Raw genomic sequence first — 12,455 nt, 5'->3', positions numbered from 1 at the left:
TGTAAGATATTTGTTGGTTTTTTTTCTTCGGTTTCTGCAATTTCAACCAATCAATGACGTCTATTGAGGTGAAAACATTCTGTGCCGTGTGAATATGTCCCTCGTTTAAGAAACAGATTGGGTTTATTTACATTTCGGAAGAAAAAGATACCCTTTCCCCCACCCCTAACCCAGATTGAAATGCAATAGATCGATACTAGGGTCATAATTATGTGCGACAATTTCATAAGACACCGCTAGAAAAAACTGCCGTTCAAACCGAAAAGATCCCAGTGATGTAGTGTTTGTATAACGTTTGTGTTGTAGCGTATAGTAGGAGGCCGTGGTAGTCATTCGTTTCCCGAATACGCACGACTATAAATAACAGCCTGTCCTCGAAACCGCAACCTCCACATTTTCTTCTTTTGTCGATAAAAGACGTACATAGATGGGGACAAAGATGGATGCCACAATATATAACGATTGATACAATCGAAATCAAGATTGAAAATTCAGAATAAATAAAATCGAATGAAATCGGAAAAAAAAAAAAAAAAAAATCGAGATGAAAGTATAAAATACAATGAAATCGGATGGCTAGATATCTGGTTCCAATCAACCCGCCGGTTGTTTTCACATTTTGTTTTTATTTTTCCTGTTTTTCTTTTTTTTTCCATCAGAACCAGCTAGATTCCTTCTGTTCACATCATTCTTACAACATGCTGTCCATCTTTTCCGCAATCCTATTACTTCTTTCTTTATTACCCACTAGGGGCAACACAGAGCGGACACCACAAGACATGGGGACATAGAACATTATAATTAAAATTTATGAAAAATGAATTATTAAATGGAAAAAATGATAATATGAAAGCGATGCTAATGGCCCCATCCGTTAGCATCACTTACCTGTCCTTTGGTTTTCACTGTAACTTAAATGTTCATTCCCAATAATAAAACACTTCTTCTCTATTCTTACTTTAAAACAATCCTCTATATTTTCCACGGATTCATCACCCAAACTTTCCTCATTCACCTCCCAATTCTCCCTTTCACACCTCGACATAAACTCATCTATTCTCTTCTTTTCTTTTCAATCACTGCATACCTGGTCTCACCTATTTCATTGTTGTTTTATGTATTTATAATTTATTCATATGCAAATATTCCTCGTGACGAAACAGAAGCCATTTTGCACGGGACAACTATATAACGCTTATAACTGAGATCGAAAAAAAAAATTATCTACCATATGAGCGTACTTGAGTAAATGTAGGTATATATATTTTTTTATCTTTTCATTATTCATTAGTTCCTTTCACTTCTATTCTTAAATTTTTTCTGTTTTATTATTTTAGTTCTCAGATTCTATGTTCTATCTTGTTTTGTCTGTATGTGTTTTATTAGTCAATTAATTTCGATGTACGTTTTTTTATAGGTAATTAAAAAAAAGCGTAGGTGTATTTTATTTTTCTGATTTCGCTTGGTGTTTCTTTGTTGCTAAATATTTTGATTTAAATTCTTTAAAATTTCGTTTATAAAAAAAAAATAATTAATATATTATTTCTTGGTTTTTATCAGAGCTAATATGGAGAATCATGAAACCCTTGCTTGTCGTTTATGTGGTGACAACCATCTGATAGAAAAGTGTCCGAACACAACGTGTACACAACCAGCACCGTCATCACAACAACAACAACCAGGTGTTACAACTGATGGATCCCCTTCATCAAATTCCCTCTCTCCGTCGTCATCTACTTCATCCTCGTCGTCGTCGTCACCGTCGCAAACGCAGGAAGCGAAGTTGGAACGTTCTGAGAAGAAAAAGAGAATCCAAGGTCGCTGTTTCAAATGTCACCGAATGGGTCACTATGCTCGCGACTGTTATTCGGACCGGTGTTACCAGTGTCACAAGAGCGGACACTTAGCCAAACACTGTTTCACGTTTGTTAGTCGGTGTTACGTATGTAACCAACTTGGCCACGTGGCTCGCCAGTGTAACCAGCAGGAAATACTGAGTGGTTGCTGTTACAACTGTGGCCAACAGGGACATGTCCAGCGCTACTGCCCGAACTTGATATATCGTACTTGCTATCGTTGTGGCGAAACCGGGCATGTAGCTCGCAAATGTGTCTATTTGTCCGGCAGTACGAACAATGTAAACAATAATACCACTAAATTGAATGGTGCGGTTTCAAAACCTGATAGAGCGTCGGAAAATTATTCAACTCCCAGTACCACCGCAGACATCCTAAACATCACAGTTGCTTCCACCACTACTACTGTAACTGACAATACCAATATAACCACCACTGGCAATGACTACACTATCAACACCGCCACTTCAACCACTGACATCGGCGCCACTCCTGGCGATGCAGTCAATACTGACACAACCAAGGATGCCACCATTACCACTGTTAGTGCTACTATTCCAAGCACCATCACTTCTGCTACTGATGCTATTAATACTACAACTACTAGTACCACCACTAGTGCTACAGATGCTAGTGGCCTGTCTCTCGCCACAGAACATTCTGTAGTTAGAACTGACAATATTGGTGAAACCAGTGGCATTGCTGTGAGTGATGTTCAAAAGGAAGACAGCTACTCTAACAGCAGCACCAGTGATTCGGAAATAATGTACTGTGTTAAATTTGAAAGTAGTCGAAGTTCGAGTGGGTCGGAAATGATTTGCAGAGTGGATAGTAGTGAGGAAGATGAAGATATGGAGACTCGGAGGAGTCTTCTATTGAGAAACTTTGAAGTAGTCGAAGGAGCTATTGAAGTCGGCGAGCAGACAGCTGCGGCGAGAGTATCTTATAGCGAAGGAGACCAGTTTGACATTCATGGTAAAAATCCAGATGAGTCAAAAGAGACTAGCAATGAAGTTTGTCTTGAAGATAATCCCAGCAGAGACGAGTCACTAGAATCTAAAGCTACTCATGGTTCAGGAGATATTAATACAAATGTCAACTTATCAGAATTTAAAAACTACTTTGAAACAGCAAATGAAATGAGCAATCCCCAGGCCATGTCTGACCGAAGCATCCCCGAGAAGAGTTCGGTTACAAATAGCCCTGGAAAGGAAGCGAAACATAAGGTTGGCCACGATCTTGTATCGGATAAAAGCTTTATGGTGTCCAATTCTGATTATCAGGCGAACAATGAGGTCAGTCATTTAACAACGGCATTAAGTTCAAATGACGAAGCGGTCAGTGGTACGAATACCGACAGGTCTATCACCAGCAGTGAGGTCAATTTTAGTTGTGTCGTTCTGGATGAGAACGTAACTTGTAATTCTAGAGAATTGTCAAGAGAGCCCAGTTCTAGCATAGATATCGCAACAGAACAGAACGCTCAGTTGGAGAAAAGCGAAGAATTCAATGCTTCTTGTAAAGTTTCAGAGTTAACCGAAGACGTCATTAATACAAGTGGCTCTGACAGCGATCAATTAACGTCATCGGACGACACTGTTGTTTCAGCAGAAGACACCCCTACGGGTGTTGGAGATGCTACAACTACTACAACAGCGGATTCTGCAGCTACTTCTACTGCAGATCACCCCGCTATAACGAAAATTGAAGACTCTAGGGTTATTACTACTACCACAGACACTGCAACTCCTGCCGCAACGGACACTGCGACTCCTGCCGCAACGGACACTGCGACTCCTGCCGCAACGGACACTGCGACTCCTGCCGCAACGGACACTGCGACTCCTGCCGCAACGGACACTGCGACTCCTGCCGCAACGGACACTGCGACCTCTCCTGCAGCGGACCCTGCCGCAACGGACACTGCGACCTCTCCTGCAGCGGACCCTGCCGCGGACACTGCGACTTCTCCTGCAGCGGACCCTGCCGCGGACACTGCGACCTCTCCTGCAGCGGACCCTGCCGCGGACACTGCGACCTCTCCTGCAGCGGACCCTGCCGCGGACACTGCGACCTCTCCTGCAGCGGACCCTGCCGCGGACACTGCGACCTCTCCTGCAGCGGACCCTGCCGCGGACACTGCGACCTCTCCTGCAGCGGACCCTGCCGCGGACACTGCGATCTCTCCTGCAGCGGTCACTGCGATCTCTCCTGCAGCGGTCACTGCGATCTCTCCTGCAGCGGTCACTGCGATCTCTCCTGCAGCGGTCACTGCGATCTCTCCTGCAGCGGACACTGCGATCTCTCCTGCAGCGGTCACTGCGATCTCTCCTGCAGCGGTCACTGCGATCTCTCCTGCAGCGGTCACTGCGATCTCTCCTGCAGCGGACACTGCGATCTCTCCTGCAGCGGACACTGCGACCTCTCCTGCAGCGGACACTGCGACCTCTCCTGCAGCGGACACTGCGACCTCTCCTGCAGCGGACACTGCGACCTCTCCTGCAGCGGACACTGCGACCTCTCCTGCAGCGGACACTGCGACCTCTCCTGCAGCGGACACTGCGACCTCTCTTGCAGCGGACACTGCGACCTCTCTTGCAGCGGACACTGCGACCTCTCCTGCATCGGATCCTGCTACTACTGGCCTTTCTGCAATGAGTACGACGGTGTCTGTTGACGCGAATGGTATCGGTCGCGATGGCTCCCTTATTACAGCTAACAAAACTGCATCAACAGAGCCCTCTGCTTCTACTGTTGATTTCGTAGCTAATGTGAAAGAAAGCGTAGAAAGGCTAGAAGCTACTGCTAATCATTTTGGTACTGGTGTTAATGGCATTGATTCTGAAATTGATGAAAGCTTCGATCAGATAATTGACCATTCGCCAAGAAATATTGCCGGTGTAATAGAAGCATTGACAGTGCCTCAGGCTCTGTCTCCGATTGTATCACCAATTGCTCTGGCAACTGTGTCACCGGTTGCGTCACCAATTGCTCCAGCACCTGCGTCACCAATTGCTCCGGCACCTGTGTCACCGGCTGCGTCACCAATCGTGCCGGCACCTGTATCCTCTGCTTGCAAGTCTTCCTTATCGAACGCCAACCTGTTTGAGGAAAGAGAGCTAGAGTCGGAACCGTCCTGTCTAAACAATGAAGAGCTGCCAGAAACAGAGGCTCTTAGGCGTTCTCAAAGCTCCAATTCCAACCAATCATTAGACTCAGAGGAAGAAGATTTTTGTTCGAATCAGAGTAGCGAAGATCAGGAGTACCATTCAGCAGACAGCTTTTGCACGAAGCTGTAACTTCTCTCCCTCCCCAATCCCGTCTTTCTCGCACTTTTAATTTAACTTTGACACTTTGCTGAATATTTGTAATATCAATTTAGCCATAAATCCATGTATTTCTCTTAATCCCCATGAAATCAAATGTTTTCTTGATCACGGATTCCTCAGTATTCCCCTTAAATAAAACCAGTCATTGGAAACTAAAGAATTCGCCCTCGGAAACTTCCACCTTGAAACCCAGTTATAATTAGTTATTGCCACCGATCCAGAATAGTTTCGTAATAACCACAACCAAGATGTTTTTGTTTTCGCCTTCCTCCCACAAGAAAAACGGAAAGTAATAACCAGCGACGGTTATCACCCTATCTCCTCCATCAAAACAAGGACTATATTTAGACACCACGACCACTTCCATCAAATGTTTGTACTAACAGGATTTTTCTGGTATTAGATGATTGTATTCGGTCGTAGCCCACCCAAGATAACCAAGGAGTAAATACTTTTCCAGCTGTCACAAGCGGTTCACCTTACCAATGTGCAATGTTCACACCAAACCCGGTAAATTGCATACAAATTTCTTCGTAGTTCATCAGCTGTTAACATATATAGAAAAAAATACATAATTTACACTGTTGCCAATGGCTTACATAACTAAATATCACCGCCACCATTTTGACTCTTCTGTGAATTTTATTGTAGAGCGGCTGATAAACTGACATTCTTTTCACATTCATCTTACAAAGATTTATAAAATAAGTACCAGTAAAATTCTGGGATTGATTACATCAACTGATTTCCCTCATTTTGTGGGTTTGTGCTTATTTTATTCTGGAATTTTTGTGTAAATTGTTAAATCTTGTTTTGATATTTTTTAAAACTTAAAGTAGATTTATTGGAAATAAAGGCAAATATATAAAATGACAATTGTGAAGTTGCTGTTTTTTTTTTTTTTGTTTGTTCAATCCTGGAGTACCGCCTTCAGAACAAATTGGTCTCAGAACTTATTCTTTGTAGGCCTAATACTTAGTGGTTCGGCTAAAGACCGATATAAGTTACAGGGATGTAAACACATCGGTTTCCAGCTATGGTGGAACACAACGTCTTTCAGTTTCCGCCTACCAAATCCACTCGCAAGGTTTAGTCGGTCCGAGGCTGTAGTAGAAAGGGCTTGGCCAAGATGTCAGGCTGTGAGACTGAAACCGGAACCATGTGGTTAGGAAGCGAGCTTCTTACCAAACGGCCATTCCCGCGCCTTAGAAACAGTTTTAGTTGTGTTTGAAGTTTAAAGCTGAAATTGTTGCAGAAGATAATTGGCACCGGAATCCTGAATTGGTTAATTGAAATTTATAGTTTGGTCTCAGGTGAACGCTGATACAACCTACGACCAAAAATATTCCACCCATGCTCTCACTTCATTTATTTTTCTGTATCTGGTCTGCAATATTTGTCCTGTTAGTTTGAAGTATATTTGACTGCTTTTTCTAGCAAAACGTGCGACTATGTAGAAGTTCATGTTTCGACAAGGATTAGATTGTTGCTATTCATACTTCTAAGGTTTCGAATTTTGTTTGTAGCTAATAGGGATCTTTTCGGTTTGAACGGCAGTTTTTTTTTTTTTTTTCTAGCGGTGTCATATGAAATTGTCACCCATAATTATGACCCTAGTATCGATCTATTGCATTTCAATCTATTTTAGGATTAGGGGTGATGGAAGGGTATCTTTTTTTTTCTTCAGAAATGTAAATAAACCCAATCTGTTTCTTAAACGAGGTACATTTTCATACGGCACAATGTTTTCACCTCAATAGACGTCATTGATTGGTTGAAATTGCAGAAACCGAAGAAAAAAAAAACATATCTTACAAACTATAGAATTTTCTCAAAGCCAAGAGAAAAAGATGTTTTATAAACACATTCTACCAATATACGACGTTTAAAAGTGTTTAGTTACGTGGAAATTATTAAAAAAAACTGCCGTTCAAACCGAAAACATCCGCTAATAGTTTACAAATCTAAAAATAATGAAATTTTTCTAACAATTTTCCGCTCTATTTTACGACTGGTTCTCTGCGGGGAATCCACATGACCCTTGGGGGTCCGTATAAGGTTTTAAGATTTAAATGCAATTAACTGGTTATATTTCTACAATACAATGCCAAATACCTAATCGTAAAAATAAGCTCTTAGAAATTGAACAGCTATGAGGATCCCATTCCTGAGTAAAATGGGAACCAAAGGGGTCAGTGGACAGAAAAAGGTAGACCCTCTGGTTTAGGACCATAAACGTACGTTTATATGGTTTGTCGTCTTAGATGACAACATTTCGGTTGTCTGCCACGATTTTGTAATCTGTTGATCGGAATTTCGCACTTTCTCTCTCTACCGGATTTCGAAACCTAATATACTCGTCGATTGCTTATATACTATGTTCCGAATCGAGGAATTTATCATTTCGTTGAGTACAGGCATGTCTGTGCAGTTATGAGTTCGCTTCCTAGCCACATCACGTGTTCTTCCTTATTTTCCTATTTTTGTAAATTTAAAAATTTCATTGTAATAATTATTCGTTTATCTGATCTCCAATCAGATTGTGTTGTCCCCTTGTGGGAAATAATTATCACTTGTTCTTCCTGCCTTAAATCCAGTGATTTCTCAGAAACCTATAACTTGTTAAGCAAAACAAAATTGCATTATCAAACTGATTTCAAACGGGAATTTTGGCCTTTCTGGCAGGGTCCTTATCCTGTTAATTGCATAATTAAATTTCTTGGTTAGTCTAGTAGTAAATACGTTAAATATCTACAAAAAAAAAATGGTATTCTCTGCTCATCACTTCATAAGCTTAACTTGTCTCAAGAGAAACAAGTTTCAAATATGGCGTTCCTCGACAAGAGATAGGTATAACTTTGTATAGTTAGGGGTAACGAAGTTTTGAGTGAATATATCTGCTTTCCGTAGTGAAAGGGTTTAATTTTCAAATAAACTATAATCTGATACTCAGAGTATTTTTTTTCTTTGTGAAAGAGATTTACTTGTAACCTTAGCAATTTCAACATTTTACTAGTTTTAATATAACAAAAATTTTTACATTATATAGTCGCAGAACAAGTCGTCAATGAATTCTTGAAATATCTATCGTCTTAGTTGTTTACATCGTTAGACAAAGGCCATACTGCGGCACGACCTTGACGGGTTTAGTCAAGTTTGGTACTTATACTATCGATCTCTTTTGCCGAACCGCTAAGTTACGGTGACGTAAACTAACCCACGCCAGCTGTTGAACTGTGGTGGGGAAACAATTTCTCCCACCCCCAACATCACCTGGTTTCTTTCAGTCTACCAAATCCGCTCGCAAAGCTTTGGTCGGCCCAGGCCTCTAGTAGGTGCAACATAACGGAACTGAACCCAAGTCCACTTTGTAGGAAACCAAACTTCTTAATCTCAGTCACACCAATGCCTTCATTTTGATGCTACAAAAAAATTCTGACTTTTTTTTTCTTTTAAACTAAAACTGACTTTTGTCTTTATGACTTGGTTTTCATTCACCACCTCAGCATTTTTTTTTTTTACACAATAGCCTCGGGCTGACCAAAACCTTGTGAGTGGATTTGGTAAACGGAAACTGAAAGAAGCCCGTCTTATATGTGTGTGTGTGTGTGTATATATATATGTATATAATATATATATATATATATATGTGTATATGTATATATATATTATATATAAAAATAAATAGTAGGTGTGTCTGTGTTTGTCCCCCTAGCATTGCTTGACAACCGATGCTGGTGTGTTTATGTCCCTGTCACTTAGCGGTTCGGCAAAAGACACCGATAGAATAAGTACTAGGCTTCCAAACAATAAGTCCCAGGGTCGATTTGCTCGACTAAAGGCGGTGCTCCAGCATGGCCACAGTCAAATGACTGAAACAAGTAAAAAATAAAAAGAATAACTTCTTTTATTCTGTGTAATTGTCTCCGTCCAATTCACTACAATTGTATATCTTCCCGGATTCGTGTTTTACTCTCTTGCACAAATTTCCTTGGTAGAGGCATCAGCATTTTCTTTTCATTACTCCGAGATACCGAATAATAATATTTCATCATTCCAACGGTAAATATTCTTCACTTTAGGATACATTCGTGTCAGTCTAATAATTTACTTATCTCGTTGTTCTCATATTCTCATCAAAATCGGTGTTATACTTCAAAGAAACCTTTCATACAGGAGATGGTGGTGGAGAAATAGGCAAGTATCAGAAATGGTTGAACGTAACACAATGATTTCATTTCTTTACGTTCCAAGTTCAAATCACACCAACGTCAACCTTATACCATCTCTCTCGGGTTTACTGGAATAAGTCCTGCATAAAGCTTTGCTTCATTTAGGTTTTCTTACAGATGTTTCAATGTTAAAATAAAGAAGCTTGGCCTCTAGAAAACGAAATCTAAAACAGATTGTTATAAACATGTTGCTTTCGATACAATAGGTGAATAGCAGTTGAGATGGCCATGGTTGGAAGTTCATATTTGTTGCTAGATCTTCTTTAAGCACCAACCTAACACTAAACTTTAATAGCTGATACCCTTACAACAACGATATAATACCGAGTGTGGTTCCTGAGACGTTTGCTCTGAAGCTACGAGAGCCAAGATTTGATCTTGTAAGGTCCCTTGTGCAAATGTCTTCCGCCGTAACATCAGCTTGATTAATACCTCATAATTGACATTTAAGATAAAAAAATAAAAAAATTGTGTTGCCCTCTTTCAAGTAGTCTGTAAAACCGTGAACAATACAGGATTTCTCAGAATTAACTATTTGAATGAAATCGAGGAAAAATAAAAGAATTTTTTTTTTATTACTTATGACAACAAAACAAACAAGATTTATAAATCTTAGGTCAAAACTTTCTTGAAAATGTTCGATATGTTCTTCGTCTGAGTTCCTGTAAGTTTCAAATCTATCCTCCGGCACTGCTGAATTCGTTCTTTAAGTTCAGCTAAACTATGTGTCTATTTGTGTCTGTTTGTCACCCCCATCCCGTCACCGTTTAACAATCGGTGTTGGTGTATTTACGTCCCCATAACTTAGCGATTCTGTTAAGAGACCGATAAAATAAGTACTAGGCTTTAAAATATTCCCGGGGTCGCACTGTTAGGTAAAAACACTTCAAGGTGGCATTTGAGCTCAGAACATAAAGATGGACGAAATGCCGCTAAATTCAAATTCCGCCGAGGTCGACTTTGCCTTTCATCCTATCTTCAGGGTAGCTAAAATAAGTACCAGTTGAGGACTGGGGTCGACGTAATCGACTTAACCTCTTCCCCGAAATTGCTGGCTTCGCGCCAAAATTTGAAGCCAGTATGACTATCATCTCTGCCATCACCGCCACCACTTAACCCTATCATATGGCTCGCAATAACAGGTAGTTAAAGTATTTTCTGGCCCTCAAGAAGGAAGCCAGTTTCTGACATGTAACCTTTGCTATGTTAAAGGCGTGTGATTTCTTTATTTGGCATAAAGCCCGCATACAGGGGGGGGGGCACCACAAGGACAGACAAGACCACAGTGGGAACAAGAAACATAAAACGATGTAAATGAGAGGAAATTATATGAAAAATGGAAATGGTCGCATGGGCCCCAATCCCATGCGGTACCATTTGAACCGTTGTGTACATTATCTACAATTGTTCTTCAATTTTTCTTTTTCTCCATTATTTTAAACAATATGTTAAAGGCGTGTGTTTACCAGCAGAGATCCTGGGTGCTAATGAAGATCAGGATTTGTAGAGACCTTGAGGTAGTTTCTCAATGAATATTTGTTAATATTTAGGAGGAGGGAAGACGACGAGCTAGTAGAATCGTTACCGCGTCGGGCATAATGTTTAACGGTATTTCGTCCGTCTAGCACGCTAGACGAAATGCTTAGCGGTATTTCGCCTGTCGCTACGTTCTGAATTCAAATTCCGCCGAGGTCGACAGTGCCTTTCATCCTCTCGGGGTCGATTAAATAAGTACCAGTTACGCACTGGGGTCGATATAATCAACTTAATCCGTTTGTCTGTCCTTGTTTGTCCTCTTTGAGTTTAGCTCCTTGTGTGTTGTGAAGAAATAGGTGTTTCGTCCATCTTTACGTTCCGAGTTCAAATTCTGCCAAGGTTGACTTTGCCTTTCATCCTTTCGGGGTCGATAAAATAAGTGTCAGTCAAGCCCTGTGGGCGATACAATCGACATACCCACTCTCCCGAAAGAATTTGAAATCGATATTTTGGAGAAGTAGTGGTACTTTTACTCTTTTACTTGTTTCAGTCATTTGATTGCGGCCATGCTGGAGCACCGCCTTTAGTCGAGCAAATCGACCCCGGGACTTATTCTTTGGAAGCCCAGAACTTATTCTATCGGTGTCTTTTGCCGAACCGCTAAGCAATGCTAGGGGGACAAACACAGTCACACAAACATATACACACACATACACACACATACACATATGTATATGTATGCATATACATATGTATATATATATATATATATAATATATATATATATATATATATATATATATATATATATATACATACATATATACGACAGGCTTCTTTCAGTTTCCGTCTACCAAATCCACTCACAAGGCATTGGTCGGCCTGAGGCTATAGCAGAAGACACTTGCCCATGGTGTCACGCAGTGGGACTGAACCTGGAACCATGTGGTTGGTAAGTAAGCTACTTACCACACAGCCACTCCTGTGCCTATACACTTTTCTAAACTTGTTCGGCGATTGTATCGGTTTTGCTGTTGGAATTGACAAGATGGCGATAACTTCATTAGGGGGAATGTTTTCGAAGCCTCTCTTCATGGACTCAGTGGAGGTCTGGTGCGAAGTGCGTAGATGGTAGTGGGGTGTGGAAGTGTAAAGGAAATAAAGAGTGGTATCATGTTCGTTGGAGGTGGGGGTGGGACTTGTGGCAGTGACGGTTAGCAGGTCGTTGATGTAATGGAGGGTAAGTGTGAAAGTTTAAAGTGAACCCTTCTCTTGTGTGTGTGTGTGTGTGTGTGTGTGTGTATATAAACACACGCACACACACGCGCACGCATATATATGTCGGTAACGTTATATGTTAGCTAAGGGAGGAAGGTCACTGCCCAGTTTTCCAGGCACTCCCAGGAATGGATGGATGCTTGTGCGTGTGTATACGTATATACGTACACACATACACATAATTACATGTGTGTGTGTGCATGTGTGTGTAGATACATACGTACACATATTCACACATATATGTATATCTATTTATCATCTATCTATCTATCTATCTATCTATC

At 40.9% G+C, this 12,455-nt stretch overlaps 1 protein-coding gene across 1 annotated transcript; it reads left to right on the top strand.

Annotated features, from left to right (window-relative positions):
• The first annotated feature begins 1,153 nt into the window (after positions 1–1,153).
• LOC115219680 (serine-rich adhesin for platelets-like) lies at positions 1,154–6,041 on the top strand. Its single transcript, XM_029789856.2, has 2 exons — positions 1,154–1,251; positions 1,561–6,041. The coding sequence occupies exon 2, from the start codon at positions 1,568–1,570 to the stop codon at positions 5,153–5,155; it is 3,588 nt and encodes a 1,195-aa protein (XP_029645716.1). The 5' UTR covers positions 1,154–1,251; positions 1,561–1,567; the 3' UTR covers positions 5,156–6,041.
• Positions 6,042–12,455: the final 6,414 nt, after the last annotated feature.

Source organism: Octopus sinensis, linkage group LG15 (genome assembly GCF_006345805.1).
Source record: "Octopus sinensis linkage group LG15, ASM634580v1, whole genome shotgun sequence".
Taxonomy (NCBI): domain Eukaryota; kingdom Metazoa; phylum Mollusca; class Cephalopoda; order Octopoda; family Octopodidae; genus Octopus; species Octopus sinensis.
Note: the sequence above shows the minus strand (reverse complement) of the source record. Positions and strands in the feature narration are given on the sequence as shown.